Consider the following 15235-nt stretch of genomic DNA (forward strand, 5'->3'; position numbering starts at 1 on the left):
GCCTCTACACTGTCAGTAACAAAGAGACGTCCCTTTTATAAGCGAGTCGAGTCATGGCTATCCCTGTAGTCTTCCTGACACTTTATTTACCTGAGTCTCTTTCCTCCTACCACCTCTGGCCCTTAAAGCCTACTCGAGCACTGGCTCCGTGGGGTCACAGCCCCAGCCCAACCCAAGCCCCAAGCTTCCCGAACAAGTTTGCCTTCTCCAGAGTGATTTGCTGAAGGCTTCTCTAGCAGAGCAGCCGTTTAAGGGCCTCAGGTACTGGCTGGAAGAGAGCCTTGAGCTGCGGAGGTGGGGACAGCCATCTGAGGTGGTTCTTGGCTCAGGCCAAAAGGCTCTAAGAAAGCTGCTAAGCACCTTGGCTCTAGGAATGAGAAAGCTCTGCTTGAGGTCCTGACGCAGGTGGCATCTGCATCCTTCCAGGGCTGCATACCTGCACCCAGACACTGGAGGAGCCGCCCCCACCCAGAGCAGGCCTCCAGAAGACAGACCCCCGACAGAGACCTGCCAGGGGGTAAGCCATCAGGATGAGAAGACACCCAGACTCCCTTCCCGTCAGCCACCTTCCACTCTCTCTGACTGCTCTCACCACTCTGCCCCTCCAGGGACCCAGATGGGCCCTCTCTTGGCTGAGAGGGCAACCCGGATGTGAGGGGACACTTCTGCTCTGAGGAGCTTGTTCAAGGACATCATTATTGGCTCCTTTCCCCTCACCAAAAAGCCCAGACCCCAGGACCATAGGCGGGCCATGCCACTGCCAGTGGGCCCATTTTTTCATGAAGGAAACCGATTGGTTTTCACCATGATTTCCTATCTGCAGCCCTCGCACCCCAAGTGAGCCTCAGGCTTCCCTGTGGTAGGGTCAGCTCTGGACCTGGCGTGACCCCTGGGGCCAGAGCAACCCTGGCTGCTCCCAAAGCATTTGGGCGGGCAGGCCAGAGCCCTTTCTCCGGGGCAGAGCACAGAGACACAGCTGGAAAACCGGGACAATTAGGCAGCGGCCGGCGGCTGGGCCATAAAAACGCAGGAAGCGGCCACCGCAGGGCGGAGGGGATGGCTGTCCCCAATAAAGTGATTGTTCCAAAGAATGCCCACATTCCGAAGACACAGGCTCTAGCCTGGGCCTCGGCTTCCAGAGCTCGGGGGTTGGGAGGGGGTTGGGGGGACGGAAAGAGGGATTGTGTCTCCAGGAAGAGGAGGAAGATGTTTGCTAGATCAAAAGTCCCAAGTGCCCACTACTTAACCTCCCACATTCCCGCCCCATCAGGACTGCAGACCCCTTTCCCTCCCCTGGTGATTTGAGTTCTGTAATGGGGTTTACAATTTATTTCCTATTTTATTTCTGGAGAGGTCCGATGGCACTTAGCTGGCTGGCCCAGGCCTGGGGGGGGGGCCACATGGAGGACCTGCTCTGATATTCCATCTCTTGAGTGCTCAGCTTGCTGCCCCAGACCCAGCCCCAATTTTAACCTTCTTCCTTAGGAAACACAAGGCCAGGAGGGCCCAGCAAGCAGGAGGTCCTGCAGTTCTGATCCTGCTCTGGCTTGGCCTCTCTGCACCATACAGCTTGGTGGGTGTCATCTGTAAAATGGAGAGGATGACAACATCAGCTTTGTTCCCGATCAGGGGAGATAAAGCACACTGGAAAGAGCTCCAGGGATGACAAGATGAAGTGACAAATACCAGAGAGTGCTTGACAATGAGAACCGACAAGTGCAGATCTGGCGGAGGGCAGCAAGCACCCGCTGGTTCGGGAGCGCTCAAAGCCACCCAGTCAGGCTGCCCGGCCCGCCGGTCCCGGCCCCTGGGATCCTCAGATCCTAGTCTGGCAGCGCCTCTGGGCTGGGGAGAAGGCAGGCGGCAACCGGGGCTGTCTCCCTGCAGGCGCTGAACAGAGATGGACACCGGCAGAAGCCGAATCTGGTTGCCCTGTGCTCCTGTTGCAGCAGTTCCTGAAACAGGCCTCCACTTCCAACCCCAGGCCCTGTGGACACAGTGTTTCAAAAACCACGGAGGATACTTTCTCAACCCTTCCCCACTGGGCGATTTTCAGAAGCCATCATTAGCAATTGCCCATGGCTCCCCCATCATCCCCTGGAGATGAAAAACAATTTTCTTGGAAGGACGTTTTACTTTGTAAAGGAGAAAGTATTAAGACATATAAATACCTAGGTACCTATTAGGAGAAAGTCTAGGCCCTCTCTTCCTTGATTTTTAACCATATACTTAAGTATACTAAACATATAAGTGTACACCCTGGATTTTCACAACACACAGTGACCAGTACCCTGCTCAAGAAACGCTACCCGCGCTCTACCTCTCCCCTCCTGCTCCCTTCCGTCTCTGCCCTCCTAACTACCTTGACTTCTGCCACTGTTCCTTGGTTTGTAGTTTACTTTTGAGTCTTGAATGTAAATGCTTAAAACAATTGCATTAATTTAACCTAAATCTCAAACGTGAGATGAACTCGGAGATGCAGCTTGAAGCTGGGGTCACAATTTATCTCGTGCGGAGAACCAGTGGCTTCCCTGGGGAAGAAAAGAAAGGACTGGGTAACTGTTGTTTGGGGCGCACGGTCGTTCTGGCCAGGCGCGCAGAGCGGGAAGGAACCGGCCCATCTCTTCTGGCTCCGCTCGTCACCTCGGGTGGGTCAGAAACGTTGTCATCAAAGCAATGGCTTCCCTTTGCTTTTCCCTTTGGGATGGAAAGAGCTTCGTGACCGCCCACCCCTCTTCCCCGCAAATGCATAGACACAACTCCTCAGTCTCCAAGACAGATTCCCACCAAGATAGCTCTTTCGCCCTCTCTTTTGCAAGTCTCTTGATTTCATTCTTTGAACCTGTGATTGGAGGTTAAAGTGCACCAGGTTGGAAGGAGGAAGCTCTTGACAATAAAGGTTTGAATATTTAGTCGGGATAGAGTCGCTGTCCTCTCCAAGCTCCCCCCCCCCCTTATCTTTTAAAATGCAAATCGTGTTTCAGGGGGTTGCGCGCAGGGTGCGCGCTGCGCCTCGACGTCTCCAGCCATTGGTGTCTGTGTCATTACTAATAAAGTCTTGTAAACACTCGTTAATCACGTAAGGCCGCCAGCCTGGGGCTCTGCACGCCAGCCTGTGGCGGGTCTTCCCCGCCTCTGCAGCCTAGTGGGAAGGAGGTGGGAGGAAAAAAGGAAGAAAGGGAGGGAGGGAGGGAGGAGGCAGGCCAGAGGGAGGAACCGCCTCAGAGGCAGAAGCGCCGCGAGGAGCCAGCCGAGCACCGCGGGCTGGGGCGCAGCCACCGCTGCTCCTCACGCCCCCTCGCCTCTTCCCCTTCGCTCCCCCGGGCAGCCTCCAGCGTCCGTCCCCAGGCAGCATGGTGAGGTTTGCTGTCGGGCCCTCGCCACCATGTACGTGAGCTACCTCCTAGACAAGGACGTGAGCATGTACCCCAGCTCCGTGCGCCACTCTGGCAGCCTCAACCTGGCCCCGCAGAACTTCGTCAGTCCCCCGCAGTACCCGGACTACGGCGGCTATCATGTGGCGGCTGCGGCGGCCGCGGCCGCGAACTTGGACAGCGCACAGTCCTCGGGGCCGTCCTGGCCCGCCGCCTACGGCGCCCCGCTCCGCGAGGACTGGAACGGCTACGCGCCGGGGGGTGCAGCGGCCAACGCCGTGGCGCACGGCCTCAACGGGGGCTCTCCGGCCGCCGCCATGGGCTACAGCAGCCCCGCCGACTACCACCCGCACCACCACCCGCACCACCACCCGCACCACCCGGCCGCCGCGCCTTCCTGTGCCTCGGGGTTGCTGCAGACGCTCAACCCCGGCCCTCCAGGGCCCGCCGCCACCGCCGCCGCCGAGCAGCTGTCCCCCGGCGGCCAGCGGCGGAACCTGTGCGAGTGGATGCGGAAGCCCGCGCAGCCGTCCCTCGGAAGCCAAGGTAAGCGGCGGCCGCGCCCCGCAGGAGGGCGCCCTGGGAAGGCGCGGACGGCCGGGCCGCTGGGCAGGCTGTGTGGCCAGCGCGTCCTGGGCCGTCCGGGCTGTCCCGGAGCTGCGCGCCCGGAGGGGCGGGGCGGGAAGACCGGTTCAGGGGGCTCTGACCCTCGGGCCCCCTCTAGCTACTGCACCTGGGCTGGTGGGGGTCGGGACTGAATATTTTGCCTCCACCCGCGTTCAGTTTAGGGCAGAGTAGTCGCTTCCTCTTTCCAACAGCCCCTCATTCCTGCCGTCCGAACACTCGGGAGACTCCCGGGCATGTCGGTGTAGCTCGGCTGCACGCGAGCGGAATCGCATCCTCCTCGCTCGCTGCCGCGCGAGCTCGGTGCGCAGCTTCGAGCCGCCGGGAAGGGGGAGCCTCGAACTCCGCCGCCCCCGGCTCTAGACTATTTCTCTCCACGCCCTCCTTCCCCGTCTGAGCCACTCAAGAAGAGTGGTGGCCTGGGGGGCCAGGAAGGCGTCCAGGCGGCACGTGGGGCCAGGTTTGGCCATTCCGGCCAACTTCAGGGAGCGGAGCTACAGCAAGTAGGGAGACCGGGCAAAGCTGCTGTAGCTGCAAAGAAGGTGTTGGCCCCAGGAGGTAAGGGGAAGGGGGCGCGCCCCGGTCTTTGAACCTTTGATCTGCAAAGGGGCTATTACAATCGAAAGCTGGAGGGCTAGGGGCAAGAAGCCGTGGGAGTCCTCTCGTGTCTGCAGAGGGAGAAGGGAAGGAAACCTTGGTGGAGAGTCAGCCGCTGCTCCATACAGGGATCTTTTCTCCCAAAGCTTCCTTTCAAGGGTCTCGGGGTTGTGTGTGTACACGCGTGCATGTTCAAGAAGCTTGCTCAGGAGATGTCCCTACAAAGATCCTAGGTTTGCCGGACTTGGGGGGGGGGGGCTCATTGGTTCGGGGTCTGCCCCTTCTGGTGTCAGGATGTGTGTCAAGGTGGAAAGGAAATGCGAATAGGTGCCGTGGAGAGAGTCCTATTGGCGTCCCCTTTTTACTCCCTGAAGTCCTTTTCCCAGCTCTCTACACTTCCGCTTTTTTTTCTGCCCTCCTTTCTGGCCCAGCCCGGCCGGCATGCATGCAGGTTATGACCACTCTGCAGAGGTTTATAGCCAATTACAGCCGTATAAATCAAGAGCAGCCGTTAGGGGCTGTCTCTGGGCATCGGGTTTGTGCGTCACTGGGCACATGCCGGGGATCGTCCGGGTGGGAAATGCGGCCGCCTGGGGAGAAGGCCACAGGGCCAGCCTCGGAACCTCGGCTTGGTCGCTTCCCCAAGAGGAGGCGCCCTCGTCTGATCAGAGTGCGCTCCCAAAGAAGGCTTCCTTCTCCGGAGCCTCCTTGGGGCGCACCTGGCGGGGAGTGGGGCGGCCTAAGGGAGACCTTTGGCATGTCCCGGGAGAGTGACCGCGGGGCAGGAGCCCGGGTGGGGGTAGAGAAAGGGGAGCCTAGGAGCCCAGGCCGCGGGGTCAGCAGATGAGAGGACGCTGTGAAGTCCCGCGCGGAGGTGGCAAGGCCGCAGTCGGCGCCGGGCGCCCTTGTGATGTTAATGTGGGGAGGCCAGCGGCCCGCGGGCCCGGAGCCCGACTCCTCTGCGGAGCGTCATCTGTCAAGGGGCGAGGGGGGGTTGGTACTTGGCCCGGCCTGCTTTGATATACACCTTCCCAGCCCTGCCATTGTCTCTTTTAGGGCCCGGAAAGAGGGTGGTGACTTTCGCAGTCAATAATGAATTCTGACAAGTCCCTCTCATCTCTCCCCTCCTCCAGCCCCCTTCTTGGTTCCCAGGGGGTGCGGGGCGCCTCCGTGACCCTTGGAGCGTGGGCTGCAGTGCGCGCATGGGACCCGGTCACTGCGTGTCCCGGCGCATCCAGGATACGGGGCAGCACCCGAGAAACATCTGCTCCCTAGCACCCCAAGGCGAGTGTGGTTACAGGAGAGTTCGGCTCAGAGAACTCCTTTGCGCGGCTCCCCAGCCCTGGAGGTGTCCTGTGTGGTTCCAGCCTGGCTCCAGTGCCAGCCCCGCCTTATACGGGCTGCGTGACCTAGTCTGATTCTCAGTCTCCTCGTCTGTAAAGAGGGGCGACTTCCACGGGCAGCCTCGAGTGGGTCTGAGCGTTAACGCGTGTGCCGCGCCCACGCTTGGAGGCTCCGGGGACGCGTTGGCTCCCTGTCCTTTCTCAGGCGCGGGGTCGGGGCCGCTGAGCCCATTCAAATGCGCCTGCCGGCCGTGTTTATGTTAATGCGCCTGGCGGGGAGGGGGATGAAAGCCGGGGCCGCCATTTGCTCAGTAGTGGTAATTCAAACAGAATGCGGTTGTTATTAAGGCATTGAAAGGGCTTTTCTTTGATAAGATCGCCTTGTCCTGCATTGTTTGCGACTGTGTTCCCCTTTCAGCGGCTCGGGGGAGCTCCCTCTGATCCGGCCTGTATCTTCCCAGGGCGCTTTTGTTGTGGTTTGCAAAGGGTTTTACCTGAACAAAGTCGGCCTGTGGGGCATTAAACACCTCCAAGCAACTCCCAGACCCTTTAGATCTTCCTGTAGCACCGGGCACTGGGCAATTGAACCTGTTTTGGTGCAAGAAGACCCTGACCTGGGGCCGCCCGGAGGGAACATCTCCTGGCCAGCACTCTGCCGAGGGACGATGCCGGCGGAGACGCCAGGCTCGGCCTGCTCCGACTGCGTCGGCACTATTTGTCAAGGCCCTTCAGTAAAACAATCAATCCGAGGTTTAATATGTTGACTCAATCCAATGAGCGTAGATCACCGGTCAGGATAGCTCTGGCAGCGTTTGCCGCAGAAATGAACGGGGGGATTCAAAGGGAAAAAGTGCCAAATGCCAAACCAGGGTGGGCCCGGTGTACCGTGTCCCCAGTGGGAGAGGTTTGCTGCCTGCCAGACCCCAGCTGAGAATTCCACCAGATGGGCCCACCCTACCTGGGGGATGGTTCTGGTGACTTGAGGGAACCTGGCAGCTCCCGCACCCCCTTTTCCACTTCTAATAAAGCAACCAGAAAGTAACCCCCCTCCCAGGACGTGTACCCAGAGTCCCAGCTGTTTTCAGCGTGGGCTTCCCTCTCTGGTAGGCCTGAAAGTCTCTGTTTCCGGGACTCTGATCTGCCCCTCTGCCTTTGGGCCCCGCCGCTTCAGTGCTGTTTTGTTTTACCAAAAGGGTAGTTGGGCTCTGCTATCTTTTGTGTGTATGACGTTTTAATTTTCCTTAATTTTTTAAAACTGCTTAACTCCAAGGTTAGTTTAGTTGTCCGAGATAGCCCCACACCCCCCACCCCAGGACCCTCTGGGGGGTCTTGTCAGACAGGCAGGAACTGGCCAGCCCCGGCCCCCCAGGGCGGTGGAGGAAGAGAAATGGCCCCGGGGTTAGGGAGGTTTGTCATTACCCATGACTGATGGGCGGCCTCGCAGTGCTCAGCCCCAACTTCTCCTTCCTCCACAGTGAAAACCAGGACGAAAGACAAATACCGAGTTGTGTACACGGACCACCAGCGGCTGGAGCTGGAGAAGGAGTTTCACTACAGTCGCTACATCACCATCCGGAGGAAGGCTGAGCTGGCTGCCACGCTGGGGCTCTCCGAGAGGCAGGTGGGCACTGTCCTGCTCCCTCTGGGGCCCGGTCACCGGTCACCGTAGGGGGGAGTCCCGCCAGAGAGTTAGGAGCTGGGCCCGGGAACCCACCTCGTTCTGTGGGCAGAGCAAAGGAAAAGGATAGAGAGCGTTTTCCTTCTGAATGCTTTTTAAAAGCCTCCTTTCACCTCTGTCTCTTTTTGATGTTGAATATTTTTTTCTCTTTTGGGGGGGTCCGGGAGGTCCAAGAAAAAACTGAGTATTAGTTTAATCCAGAATTCCATTTGGGTCAATAAAGATTTAAAGATCTTTTCTCTTTGTGCCCAGCACTGTACCTGGGGAAAGAATTAACATAAGACCCCAATACCTGCCCATAAAAACTAGAGGGGTGAGGTTTGGCTTATGAACACTCTACATAGTTTAGGAGAAACAAACCCGATGCACAGCCAGGAAGCCCCACATTAAGTCTCATTCTCAGCTTCAGGGTGAGGAGTATTACATTACACTTTAGCTTTGAGAGGCCAAAGGTTACCATTCTGAAGCCCCTCCAGCACTGGCCTCCTCTTGCTCTGTGTGGAAAGGGCCTTACAGTTTCTGTTTCCTTGGTTCTGAGACTCTGAACTTTTCCAGTGAAGTTGTAGATAAAGGCTGCTTTGGAAAGAAATCTAGGGAACAAGGAGGGAGGAAGGCTCCCCCTTCATGAGGCTGAGTCGGGCTGGGGGGGGGGGGGGGCTGCAGCACTCGGCTGTGTCGGGGTATCCAGTGAAAGGCTGTGAGAAGGGTTGGGGGTCCTCTGTCTTTGGTTGCAGAGGGAGATAGTGGTGCTGGTGCTGAATGCTGTTCCTTTTTTCCCTGACTTCTTCTGCATCACTTTCCATTTTTCTCCGCCTTCCCATTTCCAGGTTAAAATTTGGTTTCAGAACCGCAGAGCGAAGGAAAGGAAAATCAACAAGAAGAAGTTGCAGCAGCAGCAGCAACAGCAGCAGCAGCCGCAGCAGCCACAGCAGCCGCCGCCTGCACCACAGCCTGCCCAGCCGCAGCCAGGTCCTCTGAGAAGTGTCCCGGAGCCCCTGAGTCCTGTGTCTTCCCTCCAAGGCTCGGTGCCTGGCTCTGTCCCTGGGGTTCTGGGGCCAACCGGGGGGGTGTTAAACCCCACTGTCACCCAGTGACCTACAGTGGCCTGCAGCAGCAGAGCAATTCCAGGCTGAGCCATGAGGAGCATGGACTCTGCTAGAATCTTCAGGAGAGACCCCTCCCTTCCCACCCACAAATGTACACCAACTTACCCAGCTCTCAGAGAAAAACTGGGGGCCAGGAGTAAAGACAAGTGGGGTTGGAGGCCTCAAGGAAGACATTCTCCCAGATTTTGATTTTTTCCGGTCTGACTCTTTCTGTCCCCGAGGAGAGGGTAAATGATGGGGGCTTTGTTTGGTACTGGCAGAAGCAATGCCTAGACTGGCTAAACAGACCAGGTTTCCAGCCCCCACCTCCCCAGCTCTTTGCCTCCAAACTCTGCAGGATGCATCTCTGGTGGGAGCTGAGCAGAGAGGCACTCCAGGGAACGCCAATGCTTGGAGCCAAGATGGCTACTGCCTGCTCACCATCCAAGGACCAGCTGGCCCCTCCTGCCTCAAGGGCAGGCAAGATTTAAACTGCAGAAGCCAGAGGCAGCTAAGATAGAAACCTGGACCTACCAAGGACTGCAGAACCCCCAGGTCTTTGTCTTTCTTCTCTTCCCTGCCCAGACCAGGAAAGGCTTGGCTGGTGTATGTGTGCTGTATGGTGTGAGGGGGTGGTTATTGGACTCCAGGCCTGACAAGGGGGCCCAGGACAGAGCCTTGTTTAGAAAGCCTGTCACCAGAGCTTCTCTGGGCTGAATGTATGTCAGTGCTATAAATGCCAGAGCCAACCTGGACTTCCTGTCCTTTTCACAATCTTGGGGCTGATGAAGAAGGGGAGTTTTTGTTGTTGTTGTTGCTGCTGTTTGGGTTGTTGGTCTGTGTAACATCCAAGCCAGCTTTTAAAAAGCCTCTGGCTCCACGGGGAGAGAAGTGATATGGTGAAGGGAAGTGGGGGGTATTTGAACACAGCTGAATTTTTTCTAAAAAGAAAAAGAGATAAACCAGCTTTCCAGATTTCAGATTCTGTATTTATTGTCTTCAGATTTTGTCTGGAATTATTATTTTTTTAAGGAATTAAGTATCTTCTCTACTTGCAAGCTAGAATTAGAAAAGTCAGGGAGTGGGTAGCGAAGGTTATCTGGACAACCTCATTTTACCCCAGAGCGGCAGAAGCCCGAGGGAGCAGCTTCTGAGACCTTCCCTGCCCCCAAGCCGGAGCCCAGCCTAGGATTGTGGAATGTATGGTTCTCCTGGGGGTGCCTTTGGGCGAAATGCACATCTGAATGGTCAGCTGCTTCCCAGCTGCCAGGAGTTATGGGGGGTGGAGGTGAGAGAGCCCCTCAGCATCTCCTCACATCCACACTGAGGAGATTGCAAGCATTCCCTTCAGCAGCGATGCCCTCCTCCCTAGGGATCCCCCACAATCCAGCGAGTTAAACATAAGCATTAAGTAAAAATATTTATTTTCTGTTTTCCCGAGGCCACAGTTCCATGAACATAGTCTTTCTGCAAATCGCTGGGCGTTTCCTTGAGCCCTTTGTGCCTCCACCCCTTCCTTGCCCTGTTCTGTGCCATTTCCTTGTCCCATCGTCTCCCGCCCACCTAGCCCCACATACAAGAATTCCCGGGCCAGTATAAGGACATCCTTTTAGTGATGGTGCTATTGTCTGGCCGATCCGCTGGGGACTGGGCTGCTGCCCTTGAGGTTTTGGTTCTGGAAGCTGCCGATGTGGACACTGCCGTCGGGGCCCGAGGGAGAGGGCTTTGCCCTCCATTTCGGTCTCCCCACAAGCACCTTCGAGCCTAATCAGCGCCTCAACAGAGGGAGAAGGTGCCCTGAGGGCTGGGGAGGATGAGCAAGGCTTCGAGACATAACACCCCCTGCAGCAGCTCCCTGATTCCGCGGCCCTTGTGGGGGGCGCGTCCGGCTACGGATGGAGAAAGGGGCGCCGGACGGAGAGCGCCTGACCCGCCCCTCGGGGGCATACGCGGCCCCCCGGAGGAAAGCCGCGTGGGGGTCTGCGGAGGCGCGGGTCCCGTTTCACGGTGGCTGTGGTCCCCCGTCCCCCGGGGCGTGGGTGCCGGGAGGGAGCGCGGGCCCCGCGCCCGGCCGAGCCCACCGCCCGCCCCCTAGCCGCCGCCGCGGTTGCTACGCGTTGCTGTGAAACGCCTGTCAATAAACCCTGTTTGGACAGTGGAACGAGAGCACAAGGGTTGTTTGCTTAGTGGTTAGAGGTTCAAAAGTCGGCATTGTCCTGCTGCAAGCGATTACAAGTTCCTCCCCTTCCCGGGGCTCGGCCCCGCGCCCACGCCCGCCGCGGGCCCGCGCGCATCCGGGCGGAGGAGGGCGCCCGCCGCCCTCGGAAACGCACGGCCCCGGCTCCGAGCGCGAGCTGCGGCCCCGGCTCCAGGCCGCGGCGACGGCGAGAAGCGAGGGCCCTCGCCGGCCGCTGAGGCCGCCGCGCTGCCCGCGCCGAGACAGCACCCCTGGAGCAAGCCGGAGGGGACAGGGGGACCTGGCGCGCGTGGGCAGCACAGCCTCAGGAAGCTTGGGGTCGGCGCCGGGACGCCCGGGTTTATTTCTGACGGGCTGACTTCGGGTCTCCGAGCGCCGGCCGGGCGGTGGGGTACCGTCGGTGGGGTGGCCGCCGTCACACGGCCCTCCCGGCGCCCAGTCCTTGGCTCGGCCGCTAGGGGGCGCGCGCGCTCTGGGAAGAGCTGGGGCCCGCGCTCCGCTTTACCTCGGAGCCCACCCGGAAAGGGGTGCCGCCCTCGCCGGCTGGGAGGGTGCAAGCTCCAGCGCCTGCCGGTCCGGCTGCTCCGAACTGGGGCAGGCCGAGGCTTCCCCACGAGCATCACCGGCCCGTTGAAACTCAGTCCAAACTAAGTTAGGCGCGGGAGACTCTGGGTCTGTTGAATGTTTAAGAAAACCCAATTTGGGGGAGGTAGCCACCATTCTCAAAACGTCTTTTTGCACAAGATGTTTCTTCAAAAAAAAATTACAGTAATGTGGGTACGATCTTAATATATGGAAAGACTGAGAACTTAGGATAAATACGGGGGGGGGGGGAGGAAATGTACCAGTATTGTGGAAGTCATGTCAAAAAAGGTATATACGGAGAAAAAACAGCCTGAGTCCTTTTTTACCCCCATAAACAATTCACGGCTTTAATGTGCTCATTCAATAAAGTTAACGAGATGGACTGCTAATGAAAGGAATGAAAGTTTCAATGAGTTTCACTTCTTTCTGATAATATCTAGTAAGAGGCCCTCATAGTCAAGAAAACTAATCTTAAGCAGAAATCCTAATGCATAAACAGCAATATTCTTGCTGTTGTTCACAACCACTCAGGAAAAGACAAGAGAAGGCAACAAGCAGAAATAAAGAAATCCCAGCTACAGAATCTTAAGAAGAGATTATCTGCTTTTTAGGGGCACTGTTTGCACCTTATTTTAGAGACAGGCTGCTATTTCCAGTTTAATGACCTTGGGAAGTTCACGACCACTGAGCCACCACTCCCTCATCCCTAATCTGGGGAGCAAGTGAGTAATGTAATCGAATGCAAGTTATAGCATGCACTGATGATTAGACCCCAACAATGACATGAACTACTGCCTTTTCTTTTGGCAACAAAGATTGGCCCTGGGCTAACATCTGTTGCCAATCTTTCTCTTTTTGCTTGAGGAATATTGTCGCTGAGCTAACATCTGTGCCAATCTTCCTCCACTTTGTATGAGGGATGCTGCCATGGCGTGGTTTGATGAGCGGTGTGTAGGCCCACACCTGGGATGGGACCAGCAAATGAACTCAAGGACTACACGACCAGGCCGGCTGGAACTACTGCTTCTTTTTATCATGACCATCTTCTGCAAAGTGCTCTAGGATCGTTAGAAGGGTCCAATTATCCTTCGAACAAGGATACTTTCTCAAATCACAATACAATAACCCCTTCCCAGAAGTTTTTCTAATGCATTCAGCTTTGCTTACTTTGTCAAAATAGCCTCAAGTCTGTTGTGTCTTGATTTCCACTGCCTAGGTATCTGCCAAGAATCTCCAGTCAAAGCACGAACTGACATTCCAGAGGTGAAGTTGTTACTGATACACACAGCTCACTTGCCCTTTCATCTACCAGAAAGCATATGCCCCAACACTTCTAGTCATACTCAGGAAAGTCAGCTTAGTTGAGGACGTAGCTGGGAAACTCCATCCGGACACTTTTAGCCAAAAGAGGCAGAGGCAGATACTCCAACAAGATAGCGTTAAAAGTTTCTTATTTTGAAACAATGTCCACCCCAACATTTCAATATCAATTCTGTACTCTTCTGGGATAGCTGCTGTGGATTTAATTCTTTCTGCCTGGTTCATCCCTTGAAGTCATTTTAAGGTAGACATTTTATTCTAGTCTCCATGATTTTCCCTTACTTTGAAACGACAGCAGATCTTGTGTTAAATTAGTTTTGCTTTGAAGGATCAGGAAAACATTCATAGCTAAATGATGTAGATTAACTTGTAAATATTTAAAGTGAACATTTAAATTATTTTCTTAAATCACATTTAGACTATACAAACTTCCAACCCCTATAATTCTTACATTTGGTCAATTTTCTCCTTTTACCTCCTACCTTTCTTCAGAAGGATGAATACAATTTTAGGAAACCAGGTAGGTTTTATTGACAACTGTGGGACGAGCTGATAGTGGGCCCAAACAAACACTAAATGTCTTCTTTACTTAGCTACAAACCAGAGGGAATATATGCTTCTCATATCATTACTTTCTTGAAGGTTATGAAATTAGATCTAGAAAAAAAACCTCTCAAATTCCAAATCAGGAAAATAGAATATGTCAGTCCCAGAGACTATACCAACACTTACCTTGACATTCTTTTTGGAAGAACCAGCTTAGAAAAGGTGGGGGCAAACACAAAGGTGACCTGTGGGTTCCCAAACATGGCATTTGTTTTAACAACAGCTTTTCCAAATTGGAATTTGTCATTGACCTCAGTGGAGACAGATAATAGCAACTAAATTGCCGGAGCCCCAAAGCTCAATGACCAGTTTGTTCTTCTTTCTGCAGGATCCTGGGGATTCTGTGCTAGATATCTAATCCATAAAGTAGAACACAACCAATTTTGATTCATGAAGAAGAGTTCTCTGAGATTAAATGGTACCAAACCATCCCTTCACACACGTACACATTTACTTAAAAAATAATATTCAGGTCATGTATCAGGTTTATGTGTCCAATATTTTATTGGTAAATAGGAACCCAGGCATTTGGTGCATTTTAATATTTGTTTTAATTTCTAGGAAAGGAATTCTTTTCCAATTGTTCACGTGTTATCTCAGGACTTTCAGGACTGACAGTCTGCTATCACAACACTTGGTATCTGCAGTATGACAATAAGAGGTTTTATACAAGTAGCAGTTGATAAATTCCTCTACAACCTCAGGAAAGCAAACAGTGTAAAACAATGTAGGAGCTAAAGTCATTGCAGCACAAACATACAATTGCTTGTTGTGTGGCACTTAAATAATTATAACTTATTGACGATTAGTTGAATCAGTGACAAAGATTAAGTGCCTAAACCACAGATAGGAGTTGTTAAAAATGACCTGGGCAGGCTCTTTTACTCATGAAAGACAGTGCGTTGTTCCTTCACTCTGCGTATCTAATGTATTAAAAACAACAACTACAACAAAACTCAACAGGTTCTGTCTTCAGCGCCCCCCGCCCTCCTTTTTAGGCAGAATCATGATAGAATGTATGTGCATTGCCAGAAACAGAAGAAAGACTTAATTAAGCAAGAACAAGGGACCATTGTCCAATAAATAACAACACAGAAGCAGGCAGGAAGAAGAAAAAGAGAGTGTTTGTCTAGAATCCACACACAGAAATAAAAATGTGGGCCTGCCGGGTGGCATAGTGGTTATGTTCGTGGCTGCTTCCACCACTCGGGGTTTGCCACGCTGTGGCAGCGTCCCCCATTAAAGTCGAGGAAGACTGGCCTGAATGTTAGCTCAGGGACTATTTTCCTCAAGCGAAAAAAGGAGGATTGGCAACAGATGTTAGCTCAGGGTTAATCTTCCCTACCAAAAAAATAATAATAATAAAATAAAACTGCAATTTTCCCCTCAAACCACTTTATTAAAAACGCAAATTTCAGAAATCCAAATTCCTCTATTTTCATTTGTTCCTGTTACAATTTTCACCAGACCTGTGAATTTTATACCACCACCTCTGTACGTTCAGATATCTGTTGGTGATACATTGTTGTACATATTAGACACTGATTCAGAACGACAGTTCTTGGTCATGATCTTAAGTCCACAGAAAACCATTTATTTCTCATTTCCAGGGTTAGAGTCTTGAAAGGTTATGTTTGCTCCTCCTGGGTGGACATTTGGCCAGAATTGAGAACTAAAAGGCCAAATGACCAAGTGAATTAAACGACCAAATGATCGTGCCGTCTGAAGCTGTTCAGCAGGTAAAGCTTTCGATGGACTTGATTTTACTGAATAAAGCTGGGCGCTACGTCCGCAAACCTGAAGCCGGACGAAACGGGCTAGCTCAC

General features: G+C 54.1%; 1 protein-coding gene across 1 annotated transcript; it reads left to right on the forward strand.

Annotated features, from left to right (window-relative positions):
• Positions 1–3385: 3385 nt before the first annotated feature.
• CDX2 (caudal type homeobox 2) lies at positions 3386–8710 on the forward strand. The gene is made up of 3 exons (XM_046663715.1): positions 3386–3920; positions 7414–7559; positions 8444–8710. The coding sequence occupies exons 1-3, from the start codon at positions 3386–3388 to the stop codon at positions 8708–8710; spliced, it is 948 nt and encodes a 315-aa protein (XP_046519671.1).
• The last annotated feature ends 6525 nt before the right edge of the window (positions 8711–15235 follow it).

The sequence above is a fragment of the Equus quagga genome, chromosome 6, assembly GCF_021613505.1.
Source record: "Equus quagga isolate Etosha38 chromosome 6, UCLA_HA_Equagga_1.0, whole genome shotgun sequence".
Classification (NCBI taxonomy): Eukaryota; Metazoa; Chordata; class Mammalia; order Perissodactyla; family Equidae; genus Equus; species Equus quagga.

Excerpts from the sequence above, each read along its gene's own strand:
- CDX2 (XM_046663715.1), top strand. The coding sequence starts at position 3,386 with ATGTACGTGAGCTACCTCCTAGACAAGGACGTGAGCATGTACCCCAGC. Across the intron at positions 3,921-7,413 it reads GCCGTCCCTCGGAAGCCAAG|TGAAAACCAGGACGAAAGAC; the intron begins GTAAGCGGCGGC and ends CTTCCTCCACAG. Across the intron at positions 7,560-8,443 it reads TGGGGCTCTCCGAGAGGCAG|GTTAAAATTTGGTTTCAGAA; the intron begins GTGGGCACTGTC and ends TCCCATTTCCAG.